Source organism: Phascolarctos cinereus, unplaced genomic scaffold (genome assembly GCF_003287225.1).
Source record: "Phascolarctos cinereus isolate Bilbo 61053 unplaced genomic scaffold, phaCin_HiC Scaffold_5;HRSCAF=322, whole genome shotgun sequence".
Classification (NCBI taxonomy): Eukaryota; Metazoa; Chordata; class Mammalia; order Diprotodontia; family Phascolarctidae; genus Phascolarctos; species Phascolarctos cinereus.
Window position 1 is genome coordinate 356,948,944 of NW_027555958.1, and position 26,946 is coordinate 356,975,889.

At 41.7% G+C, this 26,946-nt stretch overlaps 1 protein-coding gene and 1 pseudogene across 1 annotated transcript in view; one reads left to right on the forward strand and one right to left on the reverse strand.

The window, feature by feature from the left end:
* Positions 1-1,455: 1,455 nt before the first annotated feature.
* LOC110205440 (putative monooxygenase p33MONOX pseudogene) lies at positions 1,456-2,498 on the reverse strand (annotated as a pseudogene).
* Positions 2,499-5,988: 3,490 nt separating this feature from the next.
* HHIPL2 (HHIP like 2) overlaps positions 5,989-26,946 on the forward strand; it is a 33,017-nt gene continuing 12,059 nt past the window's right edge. The window contains exons 1-5 of the mRNA XM_020982220.2: positions 5,989-6,380; positions 18,497-19,149; positions 21,076-21,219; positions 23,462-23,793; positions 24,622-24,748. Coding sequence (XP_020837879.1) covers positions 6,048-6,380; positions 18,497-19,149; positions 21,076-21,219; positions 23,462-23,793; positions 24,622-24,748 — 1,589 coding nt within the window. The 5' untranslated portion in view covers positions 5,989-6,047. The remainder of the gene's footprint in view (positions 6,381-18,496; positions 19,150-21,075; positions 21,220-23,461; positions 23,794-24,621; positions 24,749-26,946) is intronic.

Here is a 26,946-nt window from a genome sequence, read left to right on the forward strand (position 1 = left end):
GACCTCATTTGGGGTTTTCTTGGAGTTTTCTTGGTTTACTGAAGTGGTTTGCCATATCCTTCTCCAGCTCATTTTACAGATGAGGAAACTGGCAAACAGATTAAGTGACTTGCCCAGGGACACAGAGCTGGTTGGTATCTGAGGCCAGATTTGAACTCAGGAAGAAGAGTCTTCCTGACTCCAGACCTGGCACTCTATCCACTGTGCCATCCAGCTGCCCTTCTGGGCAAGACTACCAGAAAACTGACTTTATTGGACCATTTAGCTGCCACTTTCATGAAAACTACCCCATCAGCAATGGATGAGTCCAGTGTGTTGGACTTGTGGTCATTAAAAAAAGAGTAGAACAGGTGGCACACAGAGCAATACAAACAGGAAAGGGGGGCCAAGGAGAACTGTGCAGACAACAGCAATCTGCGTAATTCATGGGGGGAAACTTTTTGCCTTTTCTTTTTTTTTCTCTTTTCTTTTTATTAATTTATTTTGATTTATCAACAATCACTTCCATAAGCTTTTGAGTTTTAAATTTTTCTCCCCCTCCTTCCTCACCTCCCTCCCCAAGAAGGCATGCAATCTGATATAGGCGCTATAATATATATATATATATATATATATATATATATATATATATATATATATATATATATATATATATACACATTCCTATTAAACATGTTTTCACATTAGCGATGTTGTAAGGAAGCATTAGAACCAATAGGAGGAACCACCAGAAAGAGGAAACAAAACACAATAGAAGAAAAAAAAATAACAAATAGTATGCTTCGATCTGCATTCAAACTCCATAGTTCTTTCTTTGGATGTGGATAGCATTTTCCATCATGAGGCCTTTGGAAGATGTCTTAGGTCCTTGTATTGCTGAGAAGGATTAAGCCTATCAATACTAGTCATCACACAATGTGGCTATTACTGTGTACAACAGGGTTCTCCTGGTTCTGCTCATTTCACTAGCATCAGACCATACAAGTCTTTCCAGGTTTTTCTGAAGTCTGCCTGCTTATCATTTCTTTTTTTTTTTTCATTTATTTCTTTATTATTTGCATTTAACAAAAATCAATTTCCTCATCTTTTTTTTTTTATAAATATGCGGAGCAAAGTCTAATTAGATTTAATTAGTACACTTGACCCCTGTAATCTAGTTCTATAGATAAGTAGTTGGCTGTGGTTGACTGTACTTAGAGAGGTTATTCAGAGCAAATTTAGGTCATTACAGGACAGATCTTCCCACATTAGAAAGATTCAAACTTTGCTATGAATATTTGAAGAGCCAATCACCACCTCCCTAAGCACATTACTGTCAAGAAAACTGTGAACAGGTGACATTTTTCCTATGTTGAGTCCAAGGTGGATGGGAAAAAGAAAGGCTGTCTACAGTACTTTCTCTATACAACAGTAGTTCACCAGGAAGAGCAACTTTGCCCGTGTGAAAAGGGGGTTTTAGGACCTGGTGGTAGTGAACACATTTATATCCCTTGGTATGAAATAGTGGGCCTGCAGAGGTTGTTTCTTCCCATCTATCACTGGAAGGTCCCTCTTAGGTGGCTTGAAAGGTGCTAGGTCCTCTACAACTCTCATATCCTGTATCTGCATGAGCTTCATTGGAGATGATTTCTGAGTACCTCTGTAGGACTAGACACTGAAACCTGAGTCAGATTTCTGAAGGGCTTTTGGTCCAAAAAAGCTTCATTTTTCAGATGAAGTTCTGTTCCTATTTCCACTTGTAGAATCCATGCTGCTGACATCTGGGCCAAGTAAAGAAGTAGAAGTAAATTAGCCTCTGAACTTTTGCTTAGGAGAAGAATGAAATATCCTACTTGGAGTAGACTGGACTGAAGCAGTCTGTCTTCGTTTGTCATCTCTCCATTTTGCAACTTTCATTTAAGGACTGTCTCTGCCAGACAATGGCACCTGGCTTCTTCTGTGATGAGGCCTTTATGCGTATTAGGCACCTTTAGGCCTCCCTGGCTGCTGCTCAGACTGCTAGATGTTCAATTGTCTGATCTATAATCAGAGAATTCCTGATGGCATGTATAGCCTTGGCCTTCACCACTGGCACCTTGTTCATATGGTCGCTGGAAGATGAGGGAGTTATGGCAGGAGAATACAAACTAGTTTCTCCTTCTTCAATCTTAGAAAGCTGTTGGTATTTCCAATCTAAGATAACCAGCTTTTTCCACAGGACCTTACTGCAAATCAGTGTAGTATCCTCCAAGGCATCATCAAAACTGAATGCCTGATGATGTATTCCAATTGTCAGCAACGTCTTGCCTAGAAGCCTACCTTGTGCTCAGTAGCAGGCACATCTGGCTCTCTGGGTGCCAGCAAAGATTGTGATCTGGGTGTTTCTTTAGATTGAAATGTAGAACTCCATGGTGAAAGTCTCAGATTCACACTGCTCAAACAACTCACAAGGTTTAGATTATAACTGGTCAGCCAGTATGCCTTTCTTTATTACCTGTTGTGGTCCTGTTCGTGGTCATCTTTTCTTCTGAGAATCATCCTTTGCCCAATATATTGGCTCTCATGGTCTGCCGGTGGCTTTCCCCATTCCCTGGACTTCTCCCACGTGGTCCAAGATCAGGAGTTTGTTGGGAAAGGCTCAATTCACCGAGACCACCGATGTACAGTGGGAGCGCTCTTCCCAGGATGTCTTACCTTGTCCCCTCCGAAGTCTAGATTGAGCCCCACGTTGGGCGCCAAATTATTAGAAATATGCTTGACACCAAAAATTTAGTATCAAGAAAATTTATTACAGAGAAAGTCCAGAGGATTTAGACATTTCTGGTCAGAAATGGGCTCCACCCCTCTTCAGGAGGGGTGGGCCCATCATTTCTTATAGTAAAATAGTATTCCATTACATTCATGTATCACATTCACAGTTATGATTACTATCTGTATCTTTCTTTCCATCCTCCCCTGCCCCCCCCATTTATGCTTTTCTTTCTCCTTTCTCCTTTTCCCTCCTCACTGGTGTTTTGCTTTTGACTACCACCTCCCTCAGTCTTACCTCCCTTCTATTAGCCCCCTCTCTTTTCTTCCCCTTTACCCTTACTACTTCTTCCCTCCCTTCTATCCCCCCTCCCTTTTCTTTCCCCTTTTCCCTCCTACTGCCTATGGGGCAAGTTAGATTTCTATACCTAACTGATTATGTTATTCCTTTCTTGAGCCATATCTGATGAGAGTAAGGTTCAAACAATGCTCATCTCTCTTCCTTCTTTCTCTCTGCTGTAATAGGTTTTTGTGCCTTTTCCTGTAATATGATTTACCCTGGTCTGTCTCCTTTCCTTTTCTCTCAGTATATTTTCTTAGATCAGATGAATCTACTAACTTGGATCCATTTAACCCACTTGATTAGATTTTACCTTTTGTTACCTGAATAATGAGCAAAAGTATTTTTGCTTTAGTTTGATTTTTATCTTGGGTTTGAAGTATCTGGGTAATTGATGAGGCCAGACTATTTACATACTTTTTTGTCTCTCATATGTTGAAATAAAACGGGTTCAGGCTTATGGTGGTGAGTAGGGAGAGGGAGCCTTTCTAAGGACACGAGAAATTGGACACCCTGTCCGTTTTATTAGCATAAGGGCAAGTTTTAATCATGAACAAAATTCCAGATTCTTAGCAGAGCTGTGAAAACAAGCAGACAAACAGCCAAGAGTTAGGAGTACAAACCCTGCTAGTTCATTTCTCCTTGGCCCTGTGTATGGGGTTATGGTGTTTTGGAACTTCCAGATCTATTTCTTATTCATTCATTTACCTATTTGTTTATTTATATTCATTCATTCATTTTTTTTAGTATTTTTAAAAAGTTTTTTAAATTTTATTAATTTATTTTGATTTATCAACAATCACTTCCATATGCTTTTGAGTTGAAAATTTTTCTCCCCCTTCCTCCCCCCCACCCTCCCCAAGACAGCTCACAGTCTGACATAGGCTTTACATTTACATACCCATTAAACATATTTTCACATTAGTGAAGTTGTAAGTAAAAATTAAAACCAATAGGAAGAACCATCAGAAAGATGAAACAAAACTCAACAGAAGGTAAAAGTAAGTGATAGCGATTCGACTTCCATAGTTCTTTCTTTGGATGTAGACAGCATTTTCCATCCCAAGGCCTCTGAAGATGTCTTAGATCCTCGTAATGCTGAGAAGGGTTCAGTTTAACAATCTTAGTCATTGCATAACGTGGCTGTTACTGTGTACAAAGTCCTCTTGGTTCTGCTCACTTCACTCAGCATCAGACCATATAAGTCTTTCCAGGTTTTTCTGCAGTCAGCCTGTTCATCCTTTCTCATAGCACAATAGTATTCCATTACATTCATATACCACAACTTGCTCAGCCATTCCCTAATCGATGGGCATCCTCTCAATTTCCAATTCTTTGCCACCACAAAAAGAGCTGCTACATTCATTCATTTTTTGCTTTGCTTTCACCAACGAATTGAACCTGTAAAATATCCAAGATATTAAAGCAAAATGCCGCATCATTATAAAGAGTGACTATCCATATATCAAGAACTTGCTTTTATAGACAGTTGGGTGATGCAGTGAATAGAAGTGCTGGACCTAGACTGAGAAGACCTGAGTTTAAATGCAGCCTCAGATGCTTACTAACTTGTCATTCTGGGTTGGTCATTTAACTTCTTTCTGCCTCAGTTTCCCCATATTTAAAATAGGGATAATAATAATTCAGATTCTTTGGAGAGCAGTGAGGTGGTACAGTAGATGAGAGTGCCAGGCCTGAAATCAGGAAGACTCATCTTCATGAGTTCAAATCTGGCCTCAGACACGTACTAGCTGTGTGACCCTGGGCAAGTCACTTAACCCTGTTTGCCTCAGTTTCTTCATCTGCAAAATGAGCTGGAAAGGAAATGGCAAGCCACTCTAGTATCTTTGCCAAGAAAACCCCAAATGGGGTCACAAAGAGTTGGACATGACTGAAATGAGCGAAAAGCAACAACAAAACCTCTCAGGGTTGTTGTGAGGATAGAATGAGAAGATATTTGTAAAGTACTCTGTAAGCCTTTAAGTGCTATATAAATCTTGACAATTATTGTTATTATTTTAGTATGGCAAGTCCCTCCTTTGATTCAGATTACCACCTGCGTATAATTTTTAGCCTTACAGAGCTGCCTGGGTGACTCGGTTGAGCATAAAATATGGTGTTAGTCCTGACATACCTGCTCACTAGGCCTCTCTCATTTCACTTTTCCTGACTCTTGGTCATGTGTACAAGATTCTCTAAATTCACTCCCTACCACTTCCTCTGCATTGGTGTACCCAAAATTCAGCTATTTGAGGCATACTTCATCAATTCCTAAGTCCGGTGTGATGTCTGAAATAACACTGAAGTAGTGTTTTTAAGGTCCTCTCCTTTGAACCTGGTGTCCATGTGCAGTGTCAGGAACACGCTGGATCAGGGCTCTTTGTTCTATAAAGTGAGTGTCCTAACTGGAAGGCATTATGACTTCCTGCTTATTCTCCTCCTAGACATTGAGGAGAGTCTCGTGCAAATGATATTAACATAGCCTCAGTCCCAAAGCCCAGGGTGCAGGACATTTATCTCCACTAATAAGGACAGCATCCTATACCAACGGGCTTTGGAACTGGGATTACATTCAAATTACAGATTCTTTGGACTTAAAGGCAGAATGAACATTAGAGATCACTACTATGGCCACAATTTCACTCTGCTAATTGATCAGTCATAGTCATTTCAGCACTGAGAGTGGTGGGTGGTAGAAACAGAGACAAGGCATCTGTCCTTTAACAGCTTCATATCTAATTGTGGTTGGGTTGCCCCCTGCCTCTTACTTTGAATGAAGAAGGAGAGCTCACAGGGAGAATGACTTTCTGCCCTTTAAGAAAAATTTTGCCCAGCAGATTGCTACTAAACTTCATGGAGAAAGAGGAGGGAGGGGGAAGAAGGAGGAGGGAGAGGAGGAGGAAAAAGAGAGGGAGGGATCAAGCAAAAAGCAGGGAAGTCAATCTGGGTAAACAGCAGCTTAAGTGTTTCCCAGGCCAAGATGCTGAGAGGGATTGTACCTAGGGGTGGTCCAAGGAACTCAGCATCTAGACTTGTCTCCCAGCTGCCGAAATCTTGCTATGTTTCCTGCTTTTGCCTCTTGCTTTTCTTAAGCCAGGCTGCCTTTCTTCAGGGACATCCACAGTGCCTGGATTATGGGCCTCCCTTCAAGCCCCCTGTGCACTTAGAGTTCTGCTCTGATTATGAAACCTTTGGCTGCTGTGATCAGAGCAAGGATCGCCGCATTGCTGCCCGCTATTGGGACATCGTGGAGTACTTAGACCTGAAAGGCCATGAGCTGTGTGGTGGTTATATCAAGGACATCCTATGCCAGGTAGGGATGGATATGATGGCTATAAGGCAGTGAGGGATGGAGACTTTAGGATGGCTGCTAGGGGTGGATGCTAGGCTGGATGGCAGTAGTGGAGGGGAAGCCGTTTCACTTCCCTCAATCACTGAATCTTAGAATTGGGTGGGAATGCAAAAGCTGTCTACTCCCACCTGCTTCAAATCAAGAATTGCCAACCAGTGGTCACCCAGTTTCCATTTAAAGACTGTCAATGACGAGGAACTCACTATTTACCGGGGCTGCCCCTAATCCTATGCTCCCCATCTGGGTAGGAGCTTACATTATCTTGCCTGCTAAAAGTCCCAGGTAATGATTGTAATAGCATCCCTTTCTTCTGTGTTGACTGTATTGGACAGGGACACCCACAAAGACTAGAAGTGTGTAGGATTAGGCTTTAGCTGCAAAGGCTATAACAAGGGCTGCTTTCCTTGGAGCTTTCTTAGTGTTTTGGAAGATAAAAAGTGACTGTGCTTTGTAGGATTCTCTCTTTAACCTGTATCCTCTCTCTAGAGCCCAGAGGAGCTTGAAATAATTTCCTTATGGGATTTCTCTCTCTCTCTCTCTCTCTCTCTCTCTCTCTCTCTCTCTCTCTCTCTCTCTCTCTCTCTCTCTCTCTCTCTCTCTCTCTGTTACTCTGTTTCTCTCTCTTTGGCAAGAGGGCAAAAGATGGGTGGGGATGGGCCTCTTGGAAGTTCTAGCTGCTTCTGCATCCTCTCTGCAGTCTTAGAGGGGAAAGGTATGGGGCCACTCTCTGCTGAGTTCCCTGTGGTATCTAGGGATCCATTCCCTCCTGGGTCTTCTCTTCAGTGCCAGGGTAGTGATGGGGGGAAGGCGCAGGGAGGAGAGTGGGAGAGACAGCAGTTCTGTCCCTAGAGACATGGCTCAGCAGGTTTCCAGGAGCTGGTTCGGTAAATGTCATGCAGCTGACTGCGTGAGTCATGGAGGTTTTGCTTGTACCAGTCGTCCTGGATTCAGCCAAAATCCACATTCTAGAGAAACGCCAATGTAGTTCTCCTCAGCCTAAAAATGTGAACTGGGAAAATGCATGCTGACTTTGAGGCAGGAAGATGGAGTAGCACCAGGAAACTGATAAGATTGCTGATTTTACTGGGAAAAACTATCAGTAATTTACTGTTAAGAGAGGGAGTGTGGCATAATGGGTAGAGGGCTGGCCTTGAAGTAAGCAAGATCTGGATTCAAGTTTCACCTTTGCCCTATATTGGCTGTGTGTCCCTGAGCAAGTCACTTAATATCTTGGTGCTCCAAACAACCCTAAGCCGAGAAGGGCTACAGAAGATACATTCTATCTACAGAGATAATACAACACACACCCACTTCTGGCCTCACTGCCTTGATGGATCCAAAGAGGTTAATAATGTTACCAGAATTCTTGAAGAGAATCAAGACAGTGCCAGACTCCAAAGCCAGGAGGAAGGATACCTATGGCTCAAGGCTGTATTGTTAGTTCCTGGCTACAGCCGCTCTGCCCCTTCCATTTAGTTGGGAAGAGGCCAAGTGTGTGTCAGCTGACATCAAGGCTTTCTTTTCTTAAAAAAAAATTAACATTCATTTTTTAAAATTTTGAATTCCAAATTCTCTTCCTCCCTCCTGCCCCTCTCTCCCTCATTGAGAAGGCAAGCAATATGATATCAATTATACTTGTGAAGTTATGCAAAATTTATTTCCATATTAGCCATGTTTGGAAAAAAAGCCAAAAAAAACCCCCCAAAACCCAAACCCCACACAAGAAATATAAAGGACATTTTAAAAAGTTCTTCAGTCTACATTTAGAGTTTATCAGTCCTCTCTCTATAGGAGGATAGCATTTTTCATTATGGGTCCTTTGGAATTGTCTTGGATCATTGTCTTTTTTTTTTTGGGTGAGACAATCGGGGTTGAGTGACTTGCCTAGGGTCACACAATTAGTAAGTATCATGTATCTGAGGTCAAATTTGAACTCATGTCCTCCTGACTCCAGGGCTGGTACTTTATCCACTGTGCCACCTAGCTGCCCTTGGATCATTGTCTTGATCAGAATAGCTAAGTCTTTCATAGTTCATCATTACAGTATTGCTGTTACTGTGTACAATGTTCCCCTGGCTCTGCTCACTTCACTTTGCATCAGTTCATGTAAATCTTCCCATGTTTTCCTGAAACTATTCTGCTTGTCATTCGTTATAGCACAATAATATTCCATTACAATTATATATCACACAACTTGTTCAGCCATTCCCTAATTGACAGACATCCCCTCAATTTCTAATTCTTTGCCACCACAGAAAAAAAGCTGCCATAAATGATTTTGTACAAATAGGTCTTTTTCCCTTTTCTCTGACCTCATTGGGACACAGACCTGGTAGTGGTATTGCTGGGTCAAAGGGTATACACAATTTTATAGTCCTTTGGGCATAGTTCCAAATTGTTCTCCAGAATAGTTGGATTGGTTCACAAGTTCAACAACAGTGCATTAGTGCCCCATTTTTCCAGTCCCCTAGACACTGAATCTTGACTGTGTCACTTGCCATGTAACTCAAGCAAGTCATTCTATTTTTCTGGGCCTCAGTTTCCTCATCTGTAAATAATGAAGCTGAACTAAGATGGTCCCTTCCAGCTCTAACTTCCTGTGATTCTTCATGTCCTTTCTTCTCTCCCATAGAGGCCTGTTTGTTTCTAGCATTAATAGACTGTTAGGATTGGAAAAGATGGGAAACTTCATCCCATCCTTAATTGTTACCAACTGTATTTGACCCAAGATATAGTGAATGGGTATGAGTAGGAAAGAAAACCTTAACAGAAATATGGCCTTCTTCAGATAATGCTCCTAACCTACCCCCATCCTCACTCCAAATATAAAAAGATGTTATCCTACAGCCAGTGAACTGAACTGGTGGGGTACTGGTAGCCATTATTTGTGGAGGGCTTTATAACACAAAGATGAAGAAATAACTAACTAGTATTATATTTTGCAAAGCTGATCATCAATTTGTTGTAGTTTCATGGTTTGTTGTGGGGGTTGTCTCTTGAATGAATTCAAACTCAGACTATCTGTAACCCAAATAAAGACATTTATTGGGAATGATGCCTCTAATGGACTGAGTTCCAAGAGGAATCAGCAACTTAGTAAGATAGGTAATTTTATAGTGTAATGATGCTGAATACACAACAGAAATTATGAATATTAAAAAGGCAGAAGGGGTTTGTCAAAGGATTAGGTAATGGGGAAAGGATCCCAGCTTTGGTGAAACTATGTGTGCAATTTCGTATAATGCATACAGAAAAACCCATGGGAAGGGGCTTGTATATGTGATAATGATATTATAATAAGCCTTTCAATGTTCTAAGTTCACCTAAAGGACAGCTGTTGCTATTACTGTGCAGGTGCCTACTTAGGGAAAGTCCCTTCTATTGTTTTGGGGTTCAAATCCTGCTTGGGCATTCTGGTGGTGCTGTTTTCTGATTGGCTGGCTATAGTGGTCCTGTCTGAGACTAGATGGATGTAGTTATGGTTAAGTGCATGGACACATCTGCTCTTTCTGTAGGAAATATGAGGAATGGGTCTGGGAGCAGTGGTTAGTTAGAGGCAGTGGCTGAGATCCCATCACATGGACATACCTGCTGTTTCTGTGAGAAATGTGAGTTCATGGATACACCTGTTCTTATGAGGCAGTGAGGCATATGAGGAAGTTAGGATATTGAGTCATTGGTGGGGGAGTGGTTAGGTAAGAGGAGTGACTATATTGAGTCTAGGGGCAGTGGTGGGCTAGGGGCAGTGGTCCTGCTGTTCAGTGAGGCTTATGATTGAGTCTGAGGGCCTGTGGTGTGGTTAAGGCCAGACTGTATGGTTAAATTGGGTCATGCTTGCTGTTCAGTGGGGCCCATAGGGAAGTTAGAATATTGGGGTTGGGGGCAGCTTTATTAAGATTCCATCAAATTCAACTCAACAGTCATTTATTAAGCATGTCCTGTGTACAAGGAACTGTGCTAGGAAATAGTCCTTGCTCTCAAGGATCTTACATTCTACTGAGTGACATGACATATAGTCAAACACTCCAATGGAACTCTGATCTCATCAAAGTGGGCATTCCTTCCAATGATGGAGGTTGTAATTCATCCATGGCTGCTAAACAACTGATGAAGCAAAATATATACAGGTTCACAAATAAGTAATTTCATGAGGGAGTGTTAATACCTGGGAAATTAGGAAAGGTAGGTGGATCACCAAACCATCTTCTTTCTCCTACCACTTCCTTCTGCTCCTTGCTATTCCTAGTAGGCGGCAAGTTGTGGTGATAAGAGTGATGAATATCAAGCCACAGGACCTGAGTTCTACTTATTGCTGTGTGACTATGCGTGAGACGTTAACCACTCTGAGCCTGTTTATCTGTAAAATAGGAATAATATGATACCTACTTCAAAGGACTGTTGAGAAGAAAGTTCTTTGTAAACTTGAAAACTGCTTGGTAAATACGAACTATTATTATTCCTTAGCAGAAATCCTCCTCTTCTCGACCTTGATCCCTAACAGATTGGACAGCTGGGGAGAAGAGAGTGAAGTTAGTTAATTTTGTTTCATTCAACAGTTCAGAAAAAATATAAAGAGGGAGTATGTTTATATGTGGGGTTCAAAGTATGAGATATCTATCACCAGGGGTCAGGTGATGAGCAATCCCACAGCCGGAAAAGAAGGGCGAAATTTGGAAGAAAGCTGGAGCCATAAGATAAGCATTTCACACGGTACCTGACACATTGTAGGTGCTTAGTAAATAAATGCCTGTTGATTGATTGACCATGCAGAGCAGTACAGACTTTAAGCTGAGTTGTCTTGCTGTGTCCTTCTTTTGCTATACGTGCGTGTGGGCAGCAAGAAAAGGCCTGAGTGTGTCCAGAGACTCTGTACATCTGCTGCCATTGCTTTGGCCATTTATCTACCATCCTGCTTTGGGTAATTTGTGGGGCTATTGTTGTTGTTGTTCAGTTATGTCTAGCTCATTGTGACCCCATTTGGGCATTTTCTTGGAAAAGATATTGGAGTGGTTTGACATTTTCTTCTCCGGTGGATGAAGGCAAACAGAGCTTACGTGACTTGTCCCGGGTCACACAGCTAGTACGTATCTGAGGCCAGACTCCAGGCCCAGTGATCTATCCACTGAGCCACCTAGCTGCCTCTGATTTATGAGGGTAGCAGATAACTAAGATATGTGCCTCCCAAGAGTCAGCCAAAGGAAGAGGCAGCCAAGTGGGAAATGGATGCTAGGAAACCCCCTTTTTCATAGAATTTTTTTTTCCCCTCTCCCAGATCTATCAGTGTAATGAGAACCTGGTAAGGAGCTTCTAATGCAGTTCTCCAGATTATAGTCTTAGTTGCTTTGAATAGAGAAGACCTGGTCTCAAGATCTGCTCCTGGTACCTATTGGCTATGCGATCCTGGACAAGTCATTAGATAAATGTCAGTTATTGTTATTGGGAGAAAAAAATCTTCCATAAAATTAGAACTGTACAAAAGTGAGGGGGATTGGAAAAGGCTTCTTGTAGAAGGTGGGATATTACTTAAGACTTGAAGGAAACCAGGAAAGGGTAGAGGTGAGGAGGGTAAACAATTTAGAGTCTGTGTTCAACACAGGTGCTCTTAGCCCAAATCTACTATAACACACTGCTTTTCATCTGCTATGTATTTTTTTAAAAATTGGTCTCCTTACTGACATCATGTCCAAAGTTTTACGTTCCATTATTATAGTCAATTTTCCATTACGTTAGCACAAGGTGGAAGGCAGCAGGTGTGATCAGTAGCCTGGAAGAAGGCACCAGTCTCTCATCCACCCTGGGGTTGCCTTTACCTAGTGTATATAAGCAGAAAGAAGCAGGACTTTTGGGATGTAAAAACTAGTCCTCATCATACCGTGTATGCAGCAACCTTTGATAATTGAAGGAGAGACAGAGAGGACAACAGTTGGACCTTATTGCAATGGAGCTGATGACTAGATTACTAGTATTCTTGTATAAGTGCCACCAGGCAGCTAGGTGGCTCAGTGGATTGACTGCTGGGTCTGGAATCAGAGTGATCTGAGTTCAGATCTGGCCTCAGACACTTATTAGTTAGTTGTGTGACCCTGGTTAAGTCACTTAACCTCTGCTTGCCTCAGTTTCCTCAATTATAAAATGGGAATAGTAACAGCACCTACCTTGCACTGTTGTGATCAACTAAAATAATATTTTTAAAGTGCTTAGCATATTGCCTGGTACATAACATAGTAGGTGCCATATAAATGCTTATTCCTTCCCTCTGTCCTCCACCTCCCCCATTAGAAGATGCTGAGGAACAGGTAACAACCTTAAGGTGGGCAGATGATGGTGCTTGCATATAAGAGCAGCTTACAGAGAATGAAATTCTGGGCATGCAGACAGTCTACTGGCACTATCAGAGCCCCTCATTCTGAGCTCTGTTCTGAGTGACTACCCTGTGTTTGTTTTCTTTGTTTAGTTCCTGGTTTCTTTTATGTCTGTACACCTTGATTTGAAGAACCTAATCCAGATCTCTGATTTCTACTTTCTCTGTGTCTGTATTTCCTTGATTCAGCTTTGTCCTTTAATTTAATCACCTTTTGTTTTTACATAGCAGTCATTTCTAGATATGCTTTCCAACTCGCATTGCCTCTATCACATCGAACTCTCTCTTGTTCAATTATGTTGGCTTAACTAAAGGCCCAAACAAGTGGATGGTGCCTTCGATTCAGCAGCAAACATTTGTTAAGCAGCTACGATGTGTAAAGACACTGTGCTAGGGACTACGGGTTACGAATATTAAGTTGATAATATCTTCTGGCCATTCCTTCTTCCTCAGGCACGTTGATGTCACAGGGGTGGGGACCCTGACACAGGTGAGGGGACTCTGGGATCATTTAGCTTATGGACTATCCAATGCGTGGATTATTTTTTGATCCTCCTACAGAGTGTTTGCTTTGGATCCTCTTGCTGGTCTTCAGAACTTCCATTAGAGGGTAGCCTATGAAATGCCAAGGCTCTGAGCAGTCTTACTTATCTGAGAAAAGTGAGCTTAATTGGCTAGAGTAATGATGCTAATGAATCAGAAATCAGGAGTTTAATGCTGATCCTCTGGGTATTAACTGTATCTCCCATAGGGCTTTGGACATTTGAACAACAGCAGATGAATTGGTGAAGATCTCTCATCTCAACAAGAAAAGCACATACTTTGGACAGTGGGTCAGTAGCATTGTCTTCACAGGTTACACAAACAACATCTCTAAGGCAACTTTGCTGCTTGTCAAGGACTCCAGTGCCCTCCCCAAAGTAATTCTTGGGGAGTTCGGATGGCAGTCCTAGGGTACAAACTGGCTTCAAATTTTGGATGGGAGATTTGAAAATAAAACCTCAGCACCTCTGTAACTGAAGGAGTGGCAGTGCATTCACTAGATTTCATTTGTATTGGGACAAGTTTAAAAGCTGAGATTTTTGCTTTCAAGAAATCTAGGAAAGGTTCTTCATTTCCGGGAGGCTATCAGAAGGGAATATGTGTTGCAACTCACAAAGATCACCAGGCCTTTATATCTAGAATGAAAGAGCAAAATGTTATTTTAAAATGCTAACTCTTGGACTTTTCACGTTCCTTGTTTTACTGCTTGTTAGCCTGACCCTAACCCAGTTAATGACTACTAATGACTGAAAAACCAGGTAATGAGCATATGCCCACTCACTACAGAATTTCATTTTTTATATTAGTTTCTAAAGGCCTTATATTAATGAAATTTTCAGATTAGTATTAACTCTGTGTTCTGGTTCAACAAAAGGATCTTAAAGGGCCTGTATCATTTCTTAATTATTAACTAATAACCATGTATTTATCGAATATATTTTCATGTAGCAATAGAAAAGCATATTGGATAAATAGATATGGTCCAAATCAGGCCTCTGCCTCTGACACACACTGGCTATGTGATCCTGGGTAAATTACTTAAATGCTCAGTACCCCACCCAACTCTCCAAGGTTGCAGAATAGTCATTTATCTGCACTGGTAAAGAAAGTTTCCTCTGACTATACTCTATAATGGTGAGATCACAGGTTTGGACCAAAAATAAAATGAATGTAAGAAATGTACTGGATGATAGGACAGCTAGGTGGTGCAGAGGATAAGGCACTTGCCTTGGAGTCAGGAGGACCTGAGTTCAAATCTGGCCACAGACACTTGACACTTATTAGCTGTGTGATGCTGGACAAGGCACGTAGCCCTGTTGCCTAGCAAAAAAAAAAAAAAAAAGAAAGAAAGAAATATATTGGATGAGATTTATCTACTTGTGTCCTGAGCAGCAAACGATCAATAACAATTTATTGAGGGCCTACTGTGAACCAGGGACTGTGCTGGGTGCAGGGAATACAAAGACAAAAGTTGGACAGTATTTGCCTTACTGAGCTTACATTCTATGGGAAACATGCATATGTATCAATCAGTCAACAAATATTTATTAACCTCCTCTATTCCAGGTACTATGTTAGACACTGAGTATATAAATGCAAAGAATGAAATAATCCCTACTTGCAAGGATATTACAGTCTAATGGGAAATAAAATATATGCAGCATAAAAATACAAATATAGACAAAAGTAATTAAATCTAGTAGTTTGGGAGGGAGGGAGGGCACTAGCAGTTAGGTGGGATTAGGAAAGCCTTCATGGAGAAGATGGTGCTTGAGCTGGTGTGTGGGTACGTGTTTATGTATTCATACATAAATATGTATATATGTGTGCATAAATTAGCCAAGTACTCTCTGGCTTGACTTTCTGGGGTAAAGGTATATTTCCTCCCCTCAGAGTTCTAGGGCAGAACTGTCTCTTCTCTAATCCTGTCAGCTCAAGACCCCATTCTGGTGTGGGGAAGCCATCACTGTTAACCACCCAAGTTCCATTTACCCATTTAACATCAATTAGCTTTTATAAAAGGATGTTTCCTTTGAAGGTATAGCAAGAACAAAAGTACAGACATTTTACTTTAACAAGTGGGGGATACACTCTCCTCTATACTACCTCTATCCCTGGGGAAAGTAGACTCAGACTTAAACACATTTTCTGCATAGCCTAAGTCCCACCGAATTCACATTGTTGCTGTATGAGCCCTTGTCTTATTATTGACTATCTGGGTCCCAAAGATCTCTCTTCAGTCTTTTAAGCCTGAAAGCTAGACCTGGTGACTACAAAACTGAGCATGGACTTGACTCCTGGTCTTTTTTGAAACTCACAAGATTATATAGCCTTCAATCTCCTTCATCTTAAGTGAGAAGACAATTGCCAAGGGAGATAATTAAGAACTGTATTGATGCACCACATGTTTAGCCTCAGATGGGGAGGGCCCAAGGTCTCTCTCTACCAGGCCAGATGAAGGTCCTTAGGAAGAGAAGGACTAGACTCTGGACAGCTAATGCATTCTGGATGCCCCTCCATCTGGCTCTGAAACCAATCAAACAGGCTCTTATCTACCACATGGTCAGCAAAGCAGGGACCAAAGACTTACGTATACTGTAAAGTCCAGGTGGGGAATTACATCAAATGAACTCTCCCCATATGCTTTTAGGGACTGGATTCACTAGCCAGTCCCTCATTATATTCATCACGGCTCAGGATGAGAACGGGCCAATCTTCCATTACACAAATATAGATAAATATATCTCTTCTATCCCATGTCTATTGTTAGAGCCTCCAGAACTACATCACACAATAGCAGGGAAAGGAACATCCTTGCTGTACTCCTGTTTCTACTGGGAAAGCCTCTAGTGCATTCTCATATGCAAAATTAATACAACATAATTAGAGGAAGGATGACACTAGCAGTCATGGGGATGGCTTCATGTAGAAGGTGATGTTTGAGTTGAGGTATTCTAAGAGGTGGAGATGAGGAGGAAGGGTACTCTAGGCATGGGAGACAGCCAGCACAAAGATGGGAGATGAGTATCTAGCATCCTTTTGATAGGATCACATTTCTCCAATTGCTTCTTGTCTTTATGTCCAGTTTCTAATACATATAGTAAAATTAATCTCATCGTTCTCTGGTCACACCTCATTTCTGAAGCTAATCATACCTGAAACTACCTTATTTACCAGACTTAACCTTGAAAGAATGAAGATGTATCATTTAGGAGGGGTCAACAAGATCTGCTATAGGCTCTGGGGGCAATTCCAAAGGAGGATTCTCTCCCCCCACCCTCTCCAAGGTGCTTGAGGGCGGTGATGACATCGTGGAATGTCCAAGACTTTCCCCACCAGGACTACTCTGAAGGAGGTGGTGCTTATTTAAATGGAGTTATAAATTTAGTGAATTTGTTTCAAAATCGGTCCCACTCAATAGGTGTTTTTATAAATAGTAATCAGGTCCCAATAAAAAGAATCAATTCACTTGGCACGTGAGTGGGAAAGACCAAGAATAGAACCTAAGCGTCCTGACCCTTTATGAGTTGTCTCAATCAATGAGTCCAAGTCCGTCATTTTACATATGATCCAGGGCCCAAAGTGAAGCGACTTGCTCAAGCAGTGAGTAACAAGAGCTAAAATTCAAATCCAGGTTTTCTAAGTTCAGATCCATTGTTCTTTCCTCACTATACTGTTATGATATATTTCTATCCCCTCTTTATTTCATGTGTGATTGTAGATGGAGACAAATAGCCTATTGCTGTCATTCTGGGTCCAAAACGGTCTTAAAAATTATACCTGACATTTATGTGCATTCAGAGAGGCGGTGTTGCTCAGGGAATGGAGAGCTGGCCTCAATGTCTGGAAAACATAGGCTCAAGTCTAGTCTCTGACATATACTGATTGTGTGAATGGGGCAAGTTACTTAATTTCTCTGTAAATGTTTTTGGATTGGGAGGTTTTCCCAAGATCCCTTAAGCTCTAGTGGTTTTGAACTTGATCTGGGGCAGATTATTCAGAATATCCCAGGCCTTAAATATGAAGGGGCTTTTGGGAAGAGCAAAGAGGAAACCACAACAAGGAAGAAGACAGCATTGGAGCCATCATGGAGCATCAGGAACAGAAATCATCAGAATAGCCAGGATCCCACCAGTGTGAGTGAAGAGATGGTAGAGAGCTGGAGATGAAGGGGGACAGTCTGAGCAAGATCTGTGGGCTGACTGAACTTTGCACTGCTCATCAAGTGTGAGCCAGGAGGAGAGACAGTAACATAGGGTCACAGGATCAGATTTAGAGCTGTCAGGGACCTCTTTCTCCCCGCTTCCCTCCCTAACGTCTTTTTTGTTGTCTTCTCATTTTCATCCCAGCTCCCTACCTCCATCTGTGTGTGTGTGTGTGTGTGTGTGTGTGTGTAAAAAGCAATCTGAAGACTCTGGAAGTTTGGGGCTTTTCCTAAATGTTCACTTTTCCTTCCTAAGCCTTGAAAATGGGATAAACCATTGACGAACAAAATATTTTATTGATGTACAGATATTGAAAGTGATATTTTCCTTTTACAGATGAAAGATGTATTTGTTCAGCTAAGCTGAATGGCGGCTGAGCTGAGCTGAGCAAAGAGTGTGTGTGTGAGTGCGTGTGTATGCTTATGTGTTTCATATTAATAAACATTGTAAAAATTTGATTGATTTCCTGTAAGTATACAAGTTGAGCAGCAGTATGAGAAAAGCCGTAATGCTTAGGCCGATAGTTTTGGTGTCTTGATTCCCTGAGGGCATTTTAAGAGCAGCCTGTGCTCAGAAAGAGCATATGATAGCCTAGGAGGATTAGCCTTCAACTGGGCAAGGTGAGGTAGCACAGGATACTGGAGCTTAACCTCATACATGACTTCCCTAGAGCACTGAAAGCAGGGATTTTAACCTTTTTTTTTTTGCATTATGAACCACTTTGGCATTCTAGAGAAGTTTATGGACCTCTTCTTAGAATAACGTTATTAAATGCATTAAACATTGGATTACAAAGGAAACTATATTTAAGTACAGTTATCAAACACACACATTCATATATGTACACACACACACACACACACATGTTTAAAGTTCATGGATGCCGAGTTGAGAAATCCTGACTTAAAGATTCACCAAGCTCTTTACCAAACTCAAGGGCTCTGACCAGTCTCCCTTCCCTTTTCTAGGAGTGCTCACCCTATGCCGCTCACCTCTATGATGCTGAAAACCCTCAGACGCCTCTCCGGAATCTCCCAGGCCTTTGCTCTGACTACTGCTCGGTGTTCCATTCCAAATGCCATTCTGCCATCTCTCTGCTGACTAATGACCACCGTATCCGGGCATCCCAGGAGAAGAATGGAGCCCACTTTTGTCACCTCCTCAATCTTCCAGACCAGGACTACTGTTTCCCCAATGTGCTAAGGAACAACAACCTCAATCGCAACCTTGGAGCTGTGGTGGAGGACCGTAAGGGCTGTTTGCAACTCTGTCTGACTGAGGTGGCCAATGGGCTAAAGAACCCGGTTTCCATGGTGCATGCTGGGGACGGAACTCATCGCCTCTTTGTTGCTGAGCAGATTGGCGTGGTGTGGGTCTATTTGCCAGATGGGAGTCGATTGGAGGAACCTTTTCTGGACCTCAGGAGTTTGGTGTTGACAACCCCATGGATAGGTGATGAGAGAGGCTTCTTGGGCTTGGCTTTCCACCCCAGATTCCGACGCAATCTCAAGTTCTATATTTACTACTCATGTCTGGGCAAAAAGAAAGCAGAGAAAATTCGTGTCAGTGAGATGAAGGTTTCTCGGGCTGATGTCAATAAGGCTGATATAAACTCAGAAAGGTAAGGAGTTCTACAGATGGCAGAGACTGTTTTTTGATGGCCCATAAGAACACCTTTGGTTGATTGTGTTCTGCGATTCATCATGTTTCCAAAGAGGCATTGCCAAATAATATAGATGTTCAGAGTAGACTCTTATAACGTGTCCCTTTTACTCAAGGACTCTTATGGGGTTTCACTGGTTGAGTGGAACTTCTATTAGGCTTACAAAAGGTGTAGATAGTGTTGTGCCTATACTACAAGAAAAAGCAGATGCACATAGAAGAGAAGGTTTCCTTTTTTTTTTTTAATTTTCTTCACTTCTTTCTCACTGTCTATACAGATGGACTGGGAAATCCCAAAGACCCTGGAGAAGAGATACAATAATTCAAGTCTACCTATCTGAACCTTTTGCTTATCAAATATTAAAAAGCCATTTAAAATTATTTGGTAAAAATAGGGACTTGTAAGTGCTATCTGGATAAAATCCACACTAATAATGTGCAGCACTTCTAAATATCATGGGCACATAGTTTGGCATTGTAAGTCTTTAGATAATGAGGTCAAACACTGGGAAATAGTTCGCTATCCACTTGGGACAAAATGGCTGTGGGCTATCTATCTACATACATATGTACATACACACAAATATATACATATGTTAGTGTGTGGAGGAGTGTGTATATGTACATATACATACATACATTCTATGTATGTGTGGGTGTGCTGGTTTGTGTGTGTGTGTGTGTGTGCTGGTAAATGTTTAATAACTGGCTCCCCAAGAAAGCATGCACACACATTTCAAAATTTAATCAGCATTATTAATATCATCTCCATTACTTTCTGTAGACAATCAACAAAACAATAAATCAAGCCCTGATTTGTGACAGTTCCCAAGGTGTAAATGCTTATGCTGAAACTTTAACAACCGTGTTCTTAGGAGCCAATAAGTGCCAGCTCCAGCTTGTTTCTGTCATAGGGAACAGTTTCAAAGCCTGAACTCCCCAGTTACTGCCAGAGAAAGATCTGTCACTTTAAAATCCTAGACTTAGAGGTGGAAGGGCCCTTGGAGGGTATTTAGTCTAACCCTCTCATTTTATAGATAAAGAAGCTGAGGACCAACGAGCTAAAAAGTGAGTTGCCCCAGGTCTCACGGTCAGTAAGTGGTGGCAGAGCTGGTTTTCAAAGACAAGTCCTCTTTCTGAAATACCACCTTGTTTCCTATGGACCACAGTTTTCTGTCTATTTTTCTTGTTGCCACTAGCCTAATTCTGAACCTCAAAGGATCCTGACTAGTCAGTCCCCTTTTCTCTCTAGACAGGATACCAGAGAACCCTCCTTCAATATTTACCAGAGAAATGGCAGGGGTGAGCAGGTGCTGGTGAGTACCAGATGAAGAGCCATTTGTTAAACTTTTAGGGTGAGCATTTATACCTTGGAAATTTTCTGCAAATCAAGGCTTGATTTATTGTTTTGTTGATGGTTTAGAATTTTTAAAAATGGTGAAGAAAATGTTAATAATGCAGATTAAACTTAAAAACATTTCTTGCATGTGTTTTTCTTTTTCTTCTTTTTTAGTTCGGTCAATTGTTAAATATTTACAGTGCAGCCCTGCACATAACCAAACAAAATGAGGTACAGAATCCAAGGTGGAGGTCGTGTTCACAAAAGGATTCCTCCTGGAGGCCTTGCCAGACTCAGCAAAGTCCCAAACTCAATTTAGTGCCCAAGTTAGTAGACTAGCTAGGAATTCACCTAGGGAGAGTGCTAATCAGGGAAAGAATTTGATTAACCACAGCATACTTGCACTGATTGGAACCTGAAAATAGTAAGCCACTTGGACCTGGGAAGCATGGGGTATCTTGGCTGCCTTAGAGGACTAATTGTTTCTATGTATATGAGATTTTGTTTGAGTCAAGGATATGTGCATAGTTTATCCTTCTCTTCTAGGGTCATCCTGGAGTTAGAAGAGCCAGCTTCCAATCATAATGGGGGGCAACTCCTCTTTGGCCTTGATGGCTACCTGTATATATTCACTGGGGATGGTGGAGAAGCTGGAGACCCCTTTGGCAAGTTTGGAAATGCTCAGAACAAGTAAGCTGGGGGCTGGGCTTCAATCTCTTTGTGCCTGCTACTTACTTGGGTGGGCATAGCAGCCAAGATGTGGAATGTTCTTAAGAGGTAGAGATCAAAAGCTGTTTCAGCTTCCCGTAGGTATGAAATCTAGGCTTCCCGCTTAGCTACCTCTTACTGCATGAGGTGACCCTGTGGAGAAGCCCCATTTAGCTTCTTTACAGTGTTCAAATTCCAGATTTCTATGATTAATTAAGCTTTTGGATTCCCATAGCACCTATCAGTAGAGAATAAATTTTATTTTATATCCATATACGCTAGTCAGTTTTCTCATTGCCAAGACTCATAACTTCCCTGGCTTTCTTTAAGACTCAGCTCAAATTCCACCTTCTAAAGGAAGCCTTTCTTATCTTTTCTGTGAGGCCCCAAGTTGTTAGTGCCTTCTCCTCTAAGGTTACCTGCTGTTGAAAATGTATATGTCTTGTACATACCTAGTTATTTACAAGTTGTCTCGTCCATGAAACCATCAGCTCTTTGAGAACAGGAAGCATGTTTTTGCCTTTCTTTGTACTCCTAGTGCTTTAGCACAGTGCCTGGCATAAATAAGTCCTTAATAAATGCTTGTTGTCTGACTGTTGACTTGAGAAGTTGGGTAAGAGTCAACTTTCATCTTGAATGCATTTGGAAGAATGGAACCCCTATTCTTTTTTGTAATCCTAATACCTCACTGAGATTCAGAGGTTACATAGGGTTATATGGTGAAATCAGGGGCAAATGTGTCATGAAATGAAATTCAACAAAGGTAGACTGAGGAATGTATTCTCTGAGCAAGATAACAGTTATTAACAGGGCATGAATCTGGTAATAAAGGGATCAATGACGCTTCAGTTTAAGCCAAAGAACCCCAGGAAAAGAAAAGCTCCCCATTTATAGTTTTTGAGGAGTACAGAACAAAGACAGGACTTCGTAGGCATGAAGCAAATTATGATTGGTTATAGGGTTGGTAATATCATGGGGGTGAGGACGACATGATGGTTACAGAGTTGAGTGCATGGGGGACAACATGATTGGTTGGAAACTGTAATGGACAGGCTAGCAACAACCCCCTTCTTCCCTCCTGTGACTAAGAAAAGTTCATTTGTTTGAGTCTCCCTACAAGGTTAGGGATAGTGGGCCACACTTCTTTGGATAACAAACAGATAACCTTGAAAGATAGCTTGGTGGTATAAAGATACTAGACCAGATTCCCTGGTGCCCACCTGCATTCTCACAAGGATAGCAGATTTCCTTGAGGCAAAAATAGGAACATGATAAAGTAGAACTGGATTTCTAAACTTAACTCATTACAGGCCAGCTAAATTTCTGCACTAAGTTCAGAGACAAAGGACCATGACTTGGGCAGTTAGGAGACAAAATCAATTAACTGTAATCAGGATCAATAATAAATGGTAGAGAATCAATAGCACCTTCTTACATGGTTAACAGAGCAGAAAAAGTTTCATTTTTGTTTTTGCATTCTCATCACAGTATTTCAGTACCTTACATATAGTAGGTACTTTATAAATATTTAAGAAATGATTCCAACTTCAGCATGTAGAATCCTAACATCTTGCAGGGATTGAAATGTAACAGAAAACAGAATGTATACCCCTAGCAAAGCCATTTCAAACTATCCTATTGTACCATATGATAGCCTGCCACAAAATGTATCTTAGGCAGGCAAAGCAAAAACTGTAACAAGGATAAGGGAATGGGTACTTTGCTCCTGGGCGCCAAAATGTGTAAGATTCTGACAACATTTGTTTCCTTAAATAAGCACAAACAATAAGCTAAGCACTTAGAAAGAAGAATTAGTTAAAATGAGAAGTTATCAGGTGGCAAGCTTCTTTCTCCCTCCCCTTCCCCCAACTCCCAGAACTCCTTCCTGGTGCTATCTTACTCTACTCCTTCCCTTAGTAATAGCTTTCCCAGCAGGAGCCTCTTAGCACCCCAGGGTGTGTCCCACCTCCCACCTAACCCCCTCCTCAATTCAGAGTCTCCCCTTCCCTTCTCCCCTTAACAGGGCTTTATGTAGTCTGAAGTCTCTCTTCCCCACCCCTCCCCGCCCCCTGTCCCAACTGTGTGGCTTGCCCCAGGCCTGTTCTGTGGCATTTGCCCTATTCAAGAATTTATAGTCACCCTTCTTATTTTACTCTCATTCATTGTTAACTCGACTCCCTATCCCCTCTTCCTTGCTTTTTTTCTTTCTTTCTTTTTATTTCAGGAGTTCACTTCTGGGAAAAGTGTTGAGGATAGATGTAAACCGGAGAGGCTCAGATAACAAGCGTTACAGGATCCCTCCAGATAACCCCTTCATCTCTGAGCCTGGGGCTCACCCCGCTGTATATGCATATGGGGTCAGGAACATGTGGCGCTGTGCAGTCGATCGAGGTGACCCCACCACCCAGAAGGGCCGAGGCCGGATATTCTGTGGTGACGTGGGTCAGAACAGGTTTGAAGAGGTGGACCTCATTGTTAAAGGAGGGAACTATGGCTGGAGAGCTAAGGAAGGCTTTGAATGTTATGACATTAAGCTCTGTCATAATGCCTCTTTAGGTAAGGAAGAAAGCCTGAAATTTGGGAGGATACGTACGGGCTGGGAATGAGAGACACTGTGGCATAATGAGAGTCAGAGAGAGCCTTGGAGTCAGAGAGACCTGGATTCAAGTTCTAACACATGGACACACATAACATACTGCTTGTGTGTCCCCACATCATGTTCTATGATGAAATCACAGGTTGTATGTGTGAGTGTGTGTGTGTGTGTGTGTGTGTGTGTGTGTGTGTGTGTATGAGAGAGAGAGAGAGACAGAAAGAGACAGAGAAAGAGAGAGCATAAAGCTTGAAACAAAAGCATTTCTGAATTCAACATTCTCTGCCCTGCTGGGTGTTTGTTTATCCTTCTACTTTGCTTGTGGGTGCTGGAAACAGAGAAGGTCATAAAATGCTTCATTGGCCTGACCAGAAAAAACTAGCCCCTTGCCTGGGTCCCTTCTCTCACCAAGCACCTAGAATTAAATCACATTTCACTGGATCAGTCTCATCTGGTCGTTAATAAGCCTTTTCTCCTTTCTTGGGTGCTCTTGACACAGATTGTGACAATTCCTTGCTAAAAATATGCATTTCTAATTCTTTTGATATGTTAGGTACTGTACTTTTCTGTATTTTGAGGTTTTTCCAGGGTCACTGTTGTAACTCTGTATGCCTATCATTAGAAGGATTTGCTAATCTCTAATGCCACCGTGCCTGCTTCCTGTATTGCAGTAGTTTTAAAAAACACTTTCAAAGCTGCTTCCCCCCTTCCCCACACCATGCCAGTTTTTTCTACACCACCTGTCAATTAGCTGATGAACAGTAGCTATTTCTCCTTTTGTTTCTTGACAGATGACATCCTGCCGATCTATGCTTATGGCCATTTGGTGGGAAAATCAGTCACTGGAGGATATGTGTACCGGGGGTGTGAATCCCCAAATCTAAATGGCCTCTACATCTTTGGGGACTTTATGAGTGGGTAAGGATTCTTACTTCCTGTGTCATCTTGGGCAAGTCTCTTAACCTCCCTGGATCCCAGTTTATTTTTATATAAAATTAAGGAGTTGAACCACATGACCTCTGAGGGCTCTTCTAGCTCTCTGTTGGTGATCCCATGATCTACCATGTTTCCTTTTCTAATTCCAAGAACCATTCTTTAGACAGGCAGTTTTATTTCACTCCATCCCACACTTTCCCTTTCCACAGCTACTTTCCTTCTTTTCTTCTTTAACCTTGGAGGGATTTGACCTTAAATCTGAAGAACACTGAAATTCATAGTCAGAATAGTACAGCAAGCAAATGATTTACCCTCTCTGGGCCCCAGTTTCTTCTGTAAAATGAGGGCTTTGGATTAGATGATCTCTGAAATCCCTTCTAACTCTGACTCTATCACCCTAAGATCATAGCTCAGGGCTCTTATCCTTTTTGTGTGTATGTCATGGACCCCTTCAGATGGACCCTTTCTCAGAATCATGTATAAAAATGCATAAGCTAAAATTACACAGGATTACACAGGAAATCAATTCTGTTAAAATGCACTTATCTAAATAGATTTTTTTTTAAGTTCATGGATCCCAGGTGAAGAACGTCTTATCTAAATCATCTTTCTCACTTTAAAATTCAGAAAACTGAGTCTCAGAGAAGCTAAGTGCAGAGTCTTAAAGCCAGGATCCAAGATCCTCCCCTTAGTATTTAATATCCCCAGTGCCTGGCCTGTAGCAGGTGCCTAATAAGTGCTGAATGATCGACTGACTGAACTACTTCTAGGGATATCAGGAGATGGCAGTCTATCAAGGAGCTTTTGCCAGCACACTTGCAGAGAGAGACCAAAAGCTTCTATGGGGGTCCCTGCTGAAGTTATACTAATAGCTTAGCATTTATAGAGCACCTCATATAACAGGCTGGGTAAATGTTACTTTATAAGTGAAAAATGATCACTTACGTATCTAGTGCATACTAATGTACATAAGATAGTCATTGTATGATTGAGTAACTGATGAGTCAGGAAGCCACTGATGATTCCTGAGCAGAGGAGTAATATGTTCATACCTGCTCATCAATAGCAATTTGGCAGCTGGGTGGAAAGTGAATTGGAGAGGAGAGAGATGACACGTAGGGAGCCCAGTTAGGAAGCTATTGAAATAGTCCAGACAAGAGGTGATGAAGGTCTAACCTAGAGTGGTTGTGGTGTGAGTGAAGAGAAGGAAGCTAGATATGAGAGATGTTGAGGAGGTGGAATCCATAAGACTTGGGCGGGGGACAGAGAGTGAAGAGCCAAATATATGGCCTCTGGGTTTCAAATATAGGTGACTAAAAAGATGGTAGTGTCCTTCATAGATATAGGGAAGTTAGAAGAAGAGGTAGATTGAGTTTGAGATGCTGATGGGACAGCCAGGTGGAGAGGTCGAGCAAGTAGTTCGAAATACACGACTGAACTCCAGTGAGAGATGAGAGCTAGATATGTACAGGAGATTTGGGGATCATCTGCATGGAAATAACAGCCAAAGCCATAGGGGCTGATTATATCATTATGAGAAGTCCTTCCTGACCTCCCTAGATAGCAGTGCTCTCTACTTTCTTGAATTACTTTGTATTTTCTTTTCATATACATTTTATTCCCGCAAGACCCTCCCTCCCCTTCCCAAGTGAAATGTAAGCTGCTTGAGGGCAGAAATTATTTTTTTTTTGTTTTGTCTTAACACCTGTAGTGCCTGGCATAGTGTCAATGCACTATTACACAGTCAATTACACTGTTACAATTACACAGCCAATGCATAATGAATTACTCGTTGAGAAGGAGATATGTGGGGAAAGAGAGAGTTAGAATTCAAAATTATGTCAACAGGTTAGAACACTGGGCTGAATTAGAAAAACAGAACATTTATGAAGAACTTACTACGCGCCAGACACTGTACTAAGCCCTGGGGACATGTACATATAAATAAGCAAGTAAGGGGCAGCTAGATGGCGCAGTGGATAGAGCACCAGCCCTGTAGACAGGAGGACCTGAGTTCAAATTTGGCCTCAGACATTTACTAGCTGTGTGACCCTGGGCAAGTCATTTAATCCCTATTGCCTCAAAAAAAAAGCCCCAAACCAAAAGTATATCATAAATAAGCAAGTAAGATAGTCCCTACCCTCAAGGACCTTCCACGTTAATAGGAATAGACGACATAT